The sequence below is a fragment of the Carassius gibelio genome, chromosome B15 (genome assembly GCF_023724105.1).
Source record: "Carassius gibelio isolate Cgi1373 ecotype wild population from Czech Republic chromosome B15, carGib1.2-hapl.c, whole genome shotgun sequence".
Classification (NCBI taxonomy): Eukaryota; Metazoa; Chordata; class Actinopteri; order Cypriniformes; family Cyprinidae; genus Carassius; species Carassius gibelio.
The window spans coordinates 19,047,216-19,062,190 of NC_068410.1; the positions used below are offsets into that span (position 1 = coordinate 19,047,216).

At 36.3% G+C, this 14,975-nt stretch overlaps 2 protein-coding genes across 2 annotated transcripts; one reads left to right on the forward strand and one right to left on the reverse strand.

Annotated features, from left to right (window-relative positions):
- Positions 1-250: 250 nt before the first annotated feature.
- On the reverse strand, positions 251-5,558 carry LOC127972927 (uncharacterized). The gene is made up of 4 exons (XM_052576931.1): positions 5,359-5,558; positions 4,301-4,414; positions 1,197-1,239; positions 251-1,017 (listed from the first exon to the last, which is right to left on the reverse strand). The coding sequence occupies exons 1-4, from the start codon at positions 5,410-5,412 to the stop codon at positions 908-910; spliced, it is 321 nt and encodes a 106-aa protein (XP_052432891.1). The 5' UTR covers positions 5,413-5,558; the 3' UTR covers positions 251-907.
- A 2,088-nt stretch (positions 5,559-7,646) lies between these two features.
- si:dkey-202l22.6 (interferon-induced very large GTPase 1) lies at positions 7,647-12,850 on the forward strand. Its single transcript, XM_052576899.1, has 2 exons — positions 7,647-7,756; positions 7,932-12,850. Exons 1-2 carry the CDS (start codon positions 7,702-7,704, stop codon positions 12,473-12,475), a joined length of 4,599 nt encoding a protein of 1,532 aa, XP_052432859.1. The 5' UTR covers positions 7,647-7,701; the 3' UTR covers positions 12,476-12,850.
- Positions 12,851-14,975: the final 2,125 nt, after the last annotated feature.

Here is a 14,975-nt window from a genome sequence, read left to right on the forward strand (position 1 = left end):
CGTTTTGGAACCAAACTCTTCATAGATAGATAGATAGATAGATAGATAGATAGATAGATAGATAGATAGATAGATAGATAGATAGATAGATAGATAGATAGATAGATAGATAGATAGATAGATAGATAGATAGATAGATAGATAGATTCAGATTCTCTATTCAGGATTTGTAGGCAACTGATTTTTGAGCCTTTCACTTGCACTTTAGCTCACCAGCAGAGGGAAGAATGACATTACATCTTGGAGCTAGTACTTGGGACTTAAATAAAATCTTTATTGAATGTGATTGTACGTTGCCATGGCATTGAGTGTATAAAAAAATCACTCATACATTATCATTTGAAAAATACACAATGCTCTCTGCAGGCTTTCAAATGACAGATATGTATTTTTCACATTGCACTTCTTCACCTAGGCACATACCCACGTAGTATGTAACTTATAAATGTTACAATTAAATTACATATATTGGTACACAGTGTGGTTAACCTAAAGTAAATATAGGAGGTGGGGGGGGGGGGGTATTTAATTATATTTTGAGGACACAGTTTTACTCATAATTATCTGACAAAAACTCAGAGGGCATTAAGAAAAATAAATAAATAAAAAATGGTACATATCATCCTCATTTATCATACAGATCTGAAAGTTTTTGTGTATGAGGTTTGTGGCGTCCATTATCAGCAAATGGTCTGAAATGTTTGTCATTGTGTGAACGTGTTTTCATGCAGGTGTCAGCTATCTGTAAATCAGAATATGTGACTGTGCCTCTATAAGGTGTTGTCCTTTAGCATTGATGGAGACCAGGTTTGCATGTGGACAGTTGCTGGGGTTATAGGGTTCAGAAAGGAAAATACTGGGTTTGATCAGCATGAAATGGACACTTCAAAAACTAATAGTTTAGCTTTCATTTGTGTTCTTTCTGCTTCTTTTGGTGATACTTCCTGTACTGGTTCTGAATTGTAGCCGCTGCTTTATCAGCAGAAGGTTTGGTGTGTCCATTACTGGAAGAAGAGCCTAAAAAATAAGGGAGTGATTAAAACTAGATCATATTTTGAGAATTAAATAATATTTAGAGAATTAGGTAATCATTTAGAGAATAATTTATTATTTTATGTATGTAACGATAACAAAACATTTAATTTTATTTTACAGCTTTTATTCCACAATACAATTTCAGAATTGTTCATACTTACTCTTTCTGTAAACTCCTATGCTGTTCCTTCTCTGGCCCTCAAACTGTAAAACAAACCAAAAGTTTGAATTGTTAAAATACTTTATATATTTCTAATAAGCACAGATGACTATAAATAAGACATCTGTAGGTTCATTTAACAGAAAAGTGTGACCATTGTGGTGCTACCAAAACATTGTTTTGTTTATATCATCCTGACAAGCTTGGCATAGCAACAATGCATGAACCAATCATGTGAGTTTGTGGGCGGGGCTATCTATCCTTCAGCCAATAGTTGATGGGAAAATGTTTGGGTTTGAAACCAATTGCCATTCCACTTGGTAATGCCATTGCATAGAAACAAGGCCTACACACTTTAAGTGAATAATTCTTTCCAGAATAAAAAATAAAACATAAAAAAATATTTCCAGAATTAAATTAATGTGCTCATCCTCATTTTGTTCCAAATCTGAATAACTAACCTTCCTTCCTGGAACACAAAAGAAGACTTTTTGGAAATACATTTTATGAAGGTGGTTATTTTATGTCCTCCGACCTGCTGTCATTCATTGAAAATGGCATATTTGAATGAATGTAAACTTTATTGTGTGAGGAATGATTTAACCACATGATGATTTATGGTTTAAATATATATATATATATATATATATATATATATATATATATATATAAAATAATAATATTAAGAAAAACGTATGACACGTGTGTGAGTAAATTATGAGAATTTCCATTTTTGCGTGAACAATGCCTTTAACGGGTACAGAAATTCACAGCATCTCAAAAATGCTTTTATACTTTGCTTTTACGTCACTACTTTGAGGTCCACGAAAGTGTCAGTGCATCCTCGTGTCCTTGAACACAAAAGCACCAGCCATGACAGTCTTATCACATGTGTCGCCTCTCTGTCTTTCCCGCCGGAATGTGCGAGACATGGTGGCACAGACAGATCACGCAGGTGTGAGACGTCTCTGCCGGGACATTCCACACATGCTTCTGCAGCGGGTTACGGCGACTCAATGTGTTCATGCCGCTGGGGTCATGTCAGGGTCATTTTGGGCACTCTTCTCCATTCAAAAGTAATTATTTTCACTCAAATGGAATATGACTATTTCAGAACAAAATCGACATTATAAGAAATGTGCATGAAAGTGTCTGATAGTATTTATTGGATGCTTTTAATTAACTGATTTTTTTCTTTAAAGGCACTGCATGGGCTGTAAATAAACCTTTAAAAGGACTATGTGGCCCCTACATAACACTAAATTTGTGGGAAATTTGATCTTGACCTGGGGACCGAGTAGTTTCCTTAATATCATATAGAGTGGCATCTGGTAATGGTAAGCATATACATCTATTTTGATCGAAATGCTAAAGCACAAAACCCATACGGACATTAGAACTGGTGTACAAAAGAGCTTAAAAGCTAATGCAAAGAAAGTACACCAATGTCATAAGCTTATTAAATTATTAATTGTAAACCATTAGCAGCCTGATTTGACCGTTTTGGGTGTTCCAGCACATGTCAAAAGGAAAGCAGCTTTGCTTTCTTTAGTAAGGAGACTTTTACATGGGATTGTCCCCGTAATCAGTGTTCTGTGATATGCCTCGGATGAAAATGTCTGCTAAATGACTCCCTTAACACTCTCTACTCTTAAGAAAGCAAGAATTCAAATGGAAATTAATGAGTATATAATGAAATATGAATGTACACTCAGATAAAAATGTACATAAGCTGTCACTAGGGTGGCATTTTAAAAGAGACCAATATTTATAATTCAAGTACTAATAAGGTATTAATATGCATTATTCGGGGGTAAATAAGGTACAAAGAAGGTAGTCTAGCCGCTACATGCATAGTTGAACATGAGATTTCAGAATACTGCAAAACAGTTCACATAATGTACTATAGGTAAACTAAAGGAAATATGGTTATATCTATTAGTTAAAATTACTGATTTCCTTTAAGCATAGATTTGTAAATCTTTTATGTGGCAATTTAAAACAGACCTGCTGTTTAAGCAGAACCTCAGGACATCTATACAGACTTCTCTTTTATAGACCATAATGCACTAAGACACAAATCCTTCTTCATTGGATTACAGGCACTTGAGGGATGTCCAAGCCTAGATATTCTGAGAGGGAATATCTGTGTGCATTGGCCTTTAATGGCACCTAGTAATGTCTGACAATAAGTGAAAGTCATAGTGCAAAACTTTTGACTACAGTACAACAGTAGAACGATATAAAAGTATACAGCGGTTGGGAATATAAGGTCCTGTTCACAGTAGTAAGAAAGAAACCCCAAAATAAGACCAAAGCATTGAACAAGGGCCACCCACATATATAATCATTATTATTCTCATCTCTGTCCACCCATCAGCATTGCCCTCTTTCACCTTTAATAACCAGACTATTACTGTATAACTTTGAGGGTGAATCTCATTAAGAACTGGTCATGTGTCATCTCAAAATCAAGTTACTAGCATAAAGAAAGAAGCATATATTATTACTATTATTGTATGTTTGTAACATTATTTCATAAATATTAAGTATATTTCTCAACTTCTCATTAATCTAAGAATTCTAAAAATAAAAATAATAATTCTCATGACTGTCTGGACTTTAAATACTTTAAATACTTTATTTAGTTTTATTCGAATAAAATATCTCATTACACAAACATTAATTGTATATGTATAAATTAATGTATAAATACTTATATAATTGAAATGTATGTGCTTATTTTTTTGGATTTACATTAATGAGAATGAGATTGTTTTCACATTACAATAATTATAATTGAGGGCATGTGCACATAATTGTTGTGACAATTATTAATTCATTAATAATTCTTGATTTTTAGTTTTTTTTCTTTTTATCACATATTATAGGTTTTCATATAATTATACATCAACATTATAATGATCCTAAATATAACCTTTATTTTCAGTATGCATATTTGTTTTTTCTTTTTTTTATTATAGGGTGAAATATGACTTTTATATTTTCCTGGTAAGATTCATCCTTGAAGAAACATTGTTGGATTTTTTTAAGCAGTTGTAAAAAAAAAAAAAAAAAAAATTAATAAATAAATAAATAAATCACCTCCTTTGAAAGACTTCCTTTCCGACTGTGGGAGACATAGTGGACCTGCCATGGCAGTGGCTGAGACACCATATACGGAAGAGGTTGCTGTTGACGTACCCACCGAACACCCAGCTGAAGCAGAACAGACACAGCTGAATCAGTGTGTGCATGTGTGTGTATGTGCCGTGGTGTGTGTTGCATGTTGTACAGTACGTTGTTGTAAATGAGACCACATTTAGCCTCTTTTACAAAGTCAGGTTTTTTGGTTTGACTCATAACGTGTCATGATCTTGCATTCTAATCTGTCGTTACAAAGCGTCCATCTTGTCCCCGTGTGAATTTAATCAACTTTTTGTGGAATAAACAGCACAGCTGAGTCAAAACTTAAGTGATCTAGTTCCTGCTGTCTCATTTCCATTTGTTTGTTGGGAAAGTTAAAGCACTGGATTGCAGTGTCATGTACCATTATATCTTTATTACTGAGACTCAAGGATGTTGTGTGACTAACCAATTAACCAATTTTATTATTATTACTATTCATTTAATTTAATTTGATTTAATTTTCAACAAAAGATATGTCTGTCCGTCAGTTGTGACATCATTTCCACCTTGACCAGCAAATGGTAGAAGTGACAGTAATCCTCCTGTGATGCATGAATTCTGGACATTTACATATTAAGCTAGTGATAGAAACACCCCTAAAAGTTACCTTAAAGAATATGTCCACAAAACGTTCAAGCACCTTATTTTAAATGTAAAAACATGAATGGAAATTCACCTTTTGTCCATGTTTTAATGTGCTTTGAAACAAATGAGCTTTCTCTCTCATTTCCAAGTAGTCAGTAAGAAAATAACCTATTTAATTTAGAAAATAAATACAAAAAAAATTGTGATATTGCACTGTGTGGCAAGAATTACTCCTCTTATCACATTTGTCGATCTAACGTTTTTGTCATAGATCATTATGTCTGGCATATGAAACTATGAAAAGAATTTCAGTCAACTGAACTGCTTTTGGCTGGTATGTTGCGATTGGCGACAAATGCACAAAGATATAATCCAGCGAGTTGCCTTACCTGTTCAGCCACTCTCACCATCATATACATGGCTGTTAGCATTGTCACCAGCATTTTGAAAGTCAGTTCAATGCCTTTCTTTGTGTTTTTCTTCAGGTAGTCCCGTTCAGAGCACGTCAACCGTGGTTATCCTCAGAGAAGTCAAGGCTCTACAGCTGCATCTTTCTATTCAGACGGACACACTCACACGGCTAAGTCATTTAAAGAGCTTTGTGTTACAGAAATAGGAGGCATGTAATCTTTTCCTATGCGCACATGAGCGTTTATCCCTCGGGGTAGAGCTTTCACCTCATCCTGAGCCAGTCATTACGCTTAACCCTGAATTAGTTGAACTTGACTCAAAGGAACAATAAGGCACCACCAAGAACACTCCAGTAACCTTATGGCAAAGCAAGCATTAGTTCACATTCATTTATATACATTCATATACAATTTTATATATTACAGTGTTCAACATTTCAATATAAGGTTTTAAGTTACCTAATAAAAGCTTTGCTTTCCACTAGGAAAACCATTTGCAAAACACGTGGTTTGAGTTCCCGGGAAATCTTATGTTTGCTTCCAAAAACACTGAAATATTGTTTTAAAGTTCATATTATTTTCACGGGACATCAGAAATCACATTTGTAAACAGGACTACCTGTTAAGCAGATGTTATCGAAAACACATGAATGTTCAGAATCTCTTCTCAACTCATCACATTTAATCAGTCAGCAACTGTGTAGATAACAGAAGGAGTGATGTCATTAATGAAGTCATCACTCCTGCATGGAAGCCGATCACGTTTGAAACCACAGCAGCACAATCCTTATCTAAACACCATAAATGCATTAAAAATGGAGAGCAATAATGATTAAAACCTGTTTTTATTATTATTATTTATTTATGTATTTATTGCTTGCCTTCGAAAAAACAACAACAAATGTTTAACATAAATTAACAAGTTTTACTTGATATAATCTATTAATGCTTAAAAATAAATGGATTTATTATTTCTATATCTTTTTTTCCCCTTTTTTAAATAAATTACACTTGGTTCAACATTTTGCTGACAAAACAATATCTATTGCAGAAGTGTTTTAAATAATCACATGAGGACATGGATTATTTGGTACTTTTTCTGCTTGATGGGAGTTGTTTTCTGATTGTGTACGTGATAAAGAACTGCACGTGCATATACCTAAAGTACGGGGTGGGGCAAATTCCCAAAAAGCAGACTGTATCACTCTCAAGGCTTGTATAAATTCTCAGTGTCATCCCAGTCAAATCACTTCCATGTCATGACAGCAAAGAACACAGCCAAAGAAGGCATCATTCATTTTAGGTAAGCGTACTTGCTTATTTATCCATTTGCTTGTTTGTTGTTTTAACTCCTAGGAGAGATGATATGGTAATATGTACTATACTAGTATACTATTATACTACTGACAACATATTTTGTATAAAACCATTAGCAAAGTTTAGTTTTTCAGTCATTTAATTTAATTAAATGAGGAATTGCATAGTTATGATGGTATAGATGTGTACTTTATATCTGGGTTTTAACTGATCTGTGGTTTTGGGTCTATGAATTAATAGTGACTGCCTAATCTGAGGAATACAAAATCATTGATTTTAATGAGAAATTAGATTTCCATCTATGTGGCTTGTGAAAACTTACTTATAACCCTCAGGAAAGAAGATAGATACATGTTAAGTAGTTGCTGATGAATGAAAAAAATTAAAAATAAAAACACAAAATGCTGATTTTATTAACAGTTATATTGACAAATGATAAAAGAAAACCCCAGCTATGCGATTTTGATGTACAGGACATGCTTATATCTACTATTAGACATCCAGCCAATAATTGAGTAATTAGCCCAGTACGATTTACATTATTTGTCCCCCTAAGGCAAACTGTCAACAGATTTGTTGAATTGCGTTCCTCAGATGGATGCAGTTTAGGAAAAGTTGGATATGATTTATCCTCTGTCAAGGATATGAACATCTAATTTGCAAATACCTATCTGTCCTAAAAAGCAGATTTATGAATCTATTATCAGGTCTATGAATCTATAATTAGGTGGTTTCTGCATGAACTCTTAAGTTGTTGCTGCATAAAAAATTTATTAAACTGACTTTTGAGTTGACTTTTGAGTTTTGACTAAATGTAATGTAATCCGAGCTAAAACTTGCCGTTTGTATTTGCATGTTCTATGTTGTGTACTTGTATTCATTCATTCATTAATTTAGTTTCTGAAGTATAAAGAGGGACATTGTATAACATAATGTTGTTTTTGGCTGGCAGGTCAATGTGATCCTTCAAATTTTAACTGACAATTAAATACACATTCTAAAACAATGTCTCTACATCGGAAGCCTGTCCCCGACCCGGGGCCCCTTACTACTAAGATAGGTAAGAGTTACGATATGCATCAGATTTCTGTTTCCATCATCTCATTATTAAGCATTTCTTTCCAACCTTTTTAGAAACATTATAACAGAATAATTTATTGAAAAATTATTATAATTAGAAAAATTTTATATTATTATAACACTGAATTTATTTACCAAATATGGTTCTCCTCTAGTGTCTGAAATTGACAGGGACAAGCATATTTTACTGCACATGCTGGACCTGCACAGGGAAAAGGTGGCACCTCTGGACCTTACAGCAATGCAATATGTAAGCACTCCAAGCACTGAAGATGACCTTCCACAGGACCCAACAGGGCTCTTAAATGCATTCCTCCGGCGGCTCTGGCTATGCAACCCCCAAGCCCGCAGCACTTGCTGCAAGGTACCAGTAGGAGACTACGGTTTGGACATGGATGAGAATTCACAATGCGCTATCAATCCTTTAGACCTGGTTGTTGTCATCTACATGACAACAAATAGTTTCCTACAGCAAGAGATCGCCCAGCGAATGATGCAGTGCAACTTTGCAGTGCCTCTGTATCTTCCCCCTATTCACCCAGAAAAGAATGGAACCATCCTCCTGTGTCCATTTAGAGGAGTTCTCGGTCAGTGGAAGTCAGCTTCTGAGGGACCAATCATGAAGAACATGGCTGATTCCAGGATGCCATTTCTCTCCGCAGTGAGGCTAGGTTCCTGCAACATCTCAAAATCTCGGGTACTCAACCGCGTTCTTGGGGGTCCACATGAGCAAAATGACTGCTTCATAAACTGTGGTATGGAGGGAGGGCAGCTGCCCCGAGTTCTCGCTGATGGTCTGGTAGAGGTTTGTTGGAACCTGCATTCAGGAGATCATCATAACAACATCTTTTCTCGTCCTGTGCTAGTAGCTAATCTCCGTGGAGATGCAGCTGACTGTGAAAAACAGATGAGTCTTCTGTGTTACACATCTGCAGTCCTCATAGTTTTCTGTGGAAGTTTTGGTGCCAAGGAACGAAATCTACTTGCCTCATGGAGGGACAATACAAGTCACATGATTATAATAGACTGCTCAGCATCAGCAGAGGATGGACAAGAGAATCAAAATGAGAAAATTAAACAAAGGCTGATGAAGGATTTAGAACTTCCAGATGGAACCATGCTTAATGGCCGTGAAGGTGATGAGGAAGAAATTGCTGAGAACTTAAGAGATGTTCTGGATCGCTTTGTTGCATACCTGCACACCACAAACCTTGTAGGTACAGCTGGTATGGCCAATGACCTCGACATTAATGTTGATGAAGATGAGCTCTGTCGAATGGCATTCAGTGAAGTTGAAGAAGTCCTCAGTGGAATTGAAGATGGAGTGTCTAGCTATTTGGAGAATCAGCTGCCCCTGCAAGGTACAGTATGGAAACAATTGTGTCAGCTGGAGAAGGAGGAGGCACGTAACATACAGCATGCATCCCAGAGCTTAACAGGGGAGAAGGAAAACCTTATAAAACAACTGCTTGATTATAAACTAACAACAGCCATGAGAGCCTTTACTGCAGCTCTTTGTTCATTTGACACAACCAAGCGGGCATTCTTTCTCTCTTGGATGAGAGTGAAACTTGAAGTTATGCAGTTGGGTAACATGTCTGATCAAAGGGAAGCAAATGAGGAACAAATGCAAGAACCTTGCATTGGACTTGAACATTTACTTCGAGAGATGGGACTGGTCTATGAAAGATACTTCCGTGGCCCGAACAGCGACTTGTACGACATGTTCCGCTTACCGTATTTAGGGGCTGAACTACTCTTGCATGGAGTTCCCCTTGAACTCTATGATGGGGATGCCTCTGTATTTCCCATGAACTGGGTATACAGCGTTCTTTACGAGGTTCACAAGCAGCTGCCAAAGTTCAGTCGCATGAGAGTTCTGACAATCCTAGGTTTCCACAACTCCAAGAATGCAGAGATCTTATCTGCCTTGTTTGGGGTCAACTTCCCAAAGTGGGGTAGAAGGCATATCAAAGGGGCATACATGCTTCTCCTCAGCCTGCCTGACAACTTCAGAATGGAGATGGACTGTGAATTTCTGTTGTTGATAAGCACAGAAGGTTTGAATGCCACAACAGAAAGAAGCCTCATGCATGCCACTGAACTGGCTACATTTGTCAGTGGACTGAGTGACATCACACTAATAAATCTACCAGATGAGGATCAGATCGAAACAAGACGCAACCTTCAGATTGCTGTCAATGCTATACTCTGCACACGGAACTTGGAGAGGAAGACTACCTTCCAGGTTGCTTCAGAGGGAGCAGGAATGGATGGAAAAATCATGAGTTGTGTAATTGATGTACTGACCCAAGAAAAGCTCCCAAATGAATCTCAAAGAGAAACACTTCCCACAAGTGAAAGGAGAGGTACAGGCAGCAGCTCTGGGACTTCACAAAATGATCAAATCTACAGTGATGCAATTCTCAGACTAAAGAAAAGACTGTTGACTATGTTCCATGAAAAGGCAACAAACGGCCATCCAACCTGCTTGGGTGCATTTATGGAGTATATGTTAAGGCTGTGGGAGTCGGTGAAAAATGCAAATTTTGACATAAAGTTCGGAGACACGGCTACAGCTGATGCCATCATTGGTCTCTGCAGAAAACTCGCACAGGGAGAGAAGCACCTCAATGATCAACTGGATCTTTGGGTGGATGAATTGGACAATCACATCATGAAGTTGAAAGAATCAGCAAGCCAAAAGAGAGAATACCTGGATTCAGATAGGCTACTCAGAATCCTGAGAGATGAAGCAGCTACCCAAATCAATACAGAAAGAGACCACATTAAAACAAGTCTCTGGGACTACCTTAGGCAGGAGGATATTGATATTGGCCTAGTGGAAAGTTACAAAGTAAGCCTTAACAAAAAAGTAGACCACATTCAAGAGCAAATGACATATGATGTTGCCCAGAAACTTGAGTCTGCTACCATTCGTCATGATATGATAGTTAAGATGCACGCCTTATTGACATCACTTGAAGCAGCCCTGGAGGTGAGGCTACGTTCACTCTTGCAGACCTCCAAGGAAAATAACTGTGTGATTGATGACAAGGAACTTGAACGTGAATTTGTCAGTGTTTGGGAAAATATCCCATCCAACATGAATAATCCCCCCATAGAGACACAAGAAATCTTTGTAAGGATGGTGGAGCAGCTAAAGAAAAACCTAAGTGACCGTGGTCTAAAAAGACAAAACATAAGACTCCGAGATGCAAACCAGCTCAACGGCTTTAAAGTGAAGACTGCCCATTTCGCTTTGAGTAGTAAGATGAAGAAAACACTGAAGTACAACAAGGATGTTGCACAAAGATTCACCAATAAGTTGATAGAAGACTGCGACAGAAAAGTCTCAGATAAAGTGTGCCACAAAGAGGTCTATTCAGATAGCTACATACGAGAGTTGCTTGCAACCGTGGACAAGGGTCTAGAAGTTTTAAAAGGAGAGCCATTCGTGATGAGTCCCAAATTTGAAGTGGACATTAAAGGATATGTCTGTGGCAAAGCGGCAGAATCCTTTCAAGAGGTGCAGGAGTCATTCATAAGGGAAAAGGAAATAAAAGATAGATTCCTAAACGAGACCAGGGAAAGGCACATGTTGAATTGCATATATCAGTTCCGAAAAAGGGACCAGTGTCAAAAAGCTGCTCAGACTTTCACCAATAAGTGCCTCAAGCCAACAGTCGAAGACTTCATCTACAACAGCTTGGAGAGACAGATATTTAATGATATGCTCAAGAACAAAAATGCACAACTTTATAGCTCACCAAAGAAGTTCCACTACAGTCTGCTTAAAGAAATGCTAATTAAGGACAGCTTTGAGGATTTCCATGAGTACCTTCAGTCCCATGAGAGCTTCCAAAGGAAGAGCATTGAGAACTTTATCAGAGTTCATCTGTCAGGTTCTGTTATGATCGAAGACCGCAGGGAACAGCGGATGCACCAAATCTTTGATTGGGTAAAGAGGTGCATTAATCAGGCATCTGAATCTAGTAGTGGGGCACAGAGAAATGTTAGACAACTACTTGAGGAAGTTTGTGCCAGTCTGGAGAGTCAAGGAAAAATTACTATTCCAACTCAAATCTTGAAGAAACCGTTGTTTGACATAAGTACACATCGTGAACATTTCTTTGCAAACCTAGAGGAGTCAGTCTCTGAGTTATCCTCATCAATTAATCAGGAATTTATGGAGAATGAGGATGTCATTGAAGTCCCGGATGACCTCCCTGATAAACTTCAGGACATGCTATATGAAAGAGTCAAGGGGTGCGATAAGCGCTGTCCTTTCTGCAAAGCTCCATGTGACCTGGAAGAAACAGAGCATCAAGTGCACGAAGCGGTGGTGCATCGGCCCAAAGGTCTAGTGTGTTATACCAATGCCAACTCGACCACTCTGTCTCACAACACCTGCTCTGCAGATATTACAGGACAAAACCAATTTCAAAACAGAGATACAGCGGGCCGCTCTCTGCCCTTTAAGGAGTACCAGTCTATTTACCCAGACTGGAACATTTACCCAGAAGATCCTAGGAATAATGGGGCTGCAGTCTACTGGAGATATGTGTTCATGAGGTACAACAGTAGATTTGCTCAAAGATATCAGTGTGCACCTGCAAAATTACCAGAAGCATGGGGAAATATCACTCAGAAGGATGCACTACAGAGCTTGAGGGAGGCCTTTCAAATTACAGAGTGATAATTATGTACTTGTCTGTGTTTCTGATGATTTTACTTCAGCTGATAAAACTGTTTACTAATACAGAGCTTCAACACTATTACATAACTCTAAATAAAATCAACAGAAGGTGAAATTCTGATTCATCACTTACATGCCAGTCGATGAAAGAATTGATGAACTCTTTCCTGTAATAATGTGGTTTAAATTCAGACTTATAAATTCACTTATTTGCATCTTAAATAATGTTTAGTGTAAAAATCTAATAATAATTCAGTAATACTCACTGTTAATGTCTTCTGATACACTTACAATAAGATGTATGGCAAAATGGCACTGTTACTCATTATAAATGTTGCATGTTCTTCATTACTAATAAACAACTGTAAAACAATTTAATTAAAAACTACCTTTAAACCTTTTTTATTTCTTATTCCGGGTCATTTCTTCCGGGTCATATTCGCATTGCATGTAAGGTAGCATTCAGAGTCATGGTCTATTAGGTTTCACAAACCACTTAATTAATGCAATAATTAATGCTTACAAAATGTATACAAACTGTACAGTAAATTCAAAATAAATTTTAATCATGATAAAGATTTTCTCAAAAACATAATTTCCACTGGAAGAGGAGAAAGTAATAAGGGAGGCTGGACAGTGGAGAATTTTAGTTAAGGTTATGTTATTGAATGGGTGTGTCAAAGGAATGCACCTTGTACTGAGACTATCCTGTGGGAAATTTTGTGTATCCATTTTACCTAACCTGTATATCTTTGGAATGGGGACACATACCAACATGAGGAGAGCATGCAAACCCCCTTCAGAAAGCCTTCATCTTCTCGCATTAAGACTTGATGGAGAAAGAGTAATCTACCAGCAGGAGCTTGAATTTTATTCATATATATTTCACACACTGTAAAAAATAAGTGTAATTCTAACTGTAAAATTTTGTAAAAACGCTATGGAAAAAAACTGATAATAGGTTAACAGTAAGTTCCCGTACTATATACAGGGAAAAACTGTAAAAGATCTAACAAAGCATTTAATGTAAATTTACAGTAAAATTCTGTTAATTATACAGCTTTTAGAAGTAAAAAAAGAACAAATCAATGTATAATTTACAGTCTAAAACTGTAAACTGATATTCCCAGAATTCCCTGCGTGACACTCCACGTTTGAAAGTATTTTGTTTAAATAATCATGTTTTTAAATAGTTCTTGTTATCAGTTATGTACATTTGAGCTTTATGTTACATCTTCTGTTGCTTAATGAAAGTTTTTTGCATTATTTAAGTATCACGTGTGTTACCATGATGGTGTTTTGTGTTTCCATAAATGTGCACCTTCTATATGTTAATATATACTTCTGCTTGTGGTGAAGCTACTTGTGATGAGCTTTGATACTTCATGTGGCTTTCTCTTATACAGTACCATCTTTATTATTATAGTGGTTGTCAGTATTTTCAAGGTACAAAACAGATTTAATTTTGTGTGTTGTTGAATTTACTGGTTTATATTCACATTTTCTTGTTTGTAAATTACAGCTTTATATTGTAAAATTAACAGTTTTTGACGTAAATGTGTTTACAGTTTTCTGTATTTTTACAAAATTATTCTGGCAACCACAGCTGCCAAAAAGTTTTTGTAAAAACAACAAGAAATTTTTTACAGTGCACTTTATACGGACTGAAAATAATGCTATTGTCAAATCATAATACATGAAAGTATTACTATATAGTGACAAACTTTTGCACTTCTCATTTATATCAGATTTTGGGAAAACTGTTCTGTGGCACAAGTATGTGCTTTCAATTAAAATAGAACTTTTAAAGAAATACAAAACACAGACACTTTTATAGTCTGTATTGGTGCTGCTCAGGCTCCATGGATTAATATTATGATGTATTATGATGCCATTTGACTTTTTAAGTGACAGACAAGTTTCCATTTGGAGCTACTCATGTTATGGTATAAATGATTAAGCAAAGGTTTATGTACAGAGTTCTATTTAACATGGACTTCTCTTGGACGTTTTTCCATATTTTGGTTTTTCTCAGCCTGACCTGAAGCCCTAATTTGTAGGAGCAATTATCATCAAATACATTAAAGTTTAATGGGAAAAAGGAGCAAATGAAAAGTAATTTAATTAACTGCACTGGTTTTATAGAAAATGGATATCTAGATTACACATGTATAGATGTGTGAAGTTGAATTGTACATGCATGTATTTATTTATTTTTTTCTTTAGAGAACAGTTTAGACTTTGTCAGCAGTTGAGTAACTTCACCACAAGAGGTCAGAATAATCATGTATTATTCTTACTACACACTACATCTTATTCTTATTACACACGCACACACTTAAACATTGTAAGTAGTACAAAGCCTGCTCTGTCATGCAACACGGGTTTTCTATGCGTTTGATATTTGCATTATTCTTATATGCCCCAATAATGCACTTTGAGATCAAATTAAACGGTAACACTTTAGAATAAGGTTCCCTTAGTTAATGTTAGTTAATGT

Bases quoted from the DNA above. Each gene is read 5' to 3' on its own strand.
- si:dkey-202l22.6 (XM_052576899.1), top strand. From the start codon at position 7,702: ATGTCTCTACATCGGAAGCCTGTCCCCGACCCGGGGCCCCTTACTACT. The intron at 7,757-7,931 runs GTAAGAGTTACG...GTTCTCCTCTAG, and splicing joins GCCCCTTACTACTAAGATAG to TGTCTGAAATTGACAGGGAC.
- LOC127972927 (XM_052576931.1), bottom strand. From the start codon at position 5,412: ATGCTGGTGACAATGCTAACAGCCATGTATATGATGGTGAGAGTGGCT. The intron at 1,240-4,300 runs GTGATTTATTTA...TTTGTTTTACAG, and splicing joins AAGGAAGTCTTTCAAAGGAG to TTTGAGGGCCAGAGAAGGAA. The intron at 1,018-1,196 runs GTAAGTATGAAC...CTTATTTTTTAG, and splicing joins CATAGGAGTTTACAGAAAGA to GCTCTTCTTCCAGTAATGGA.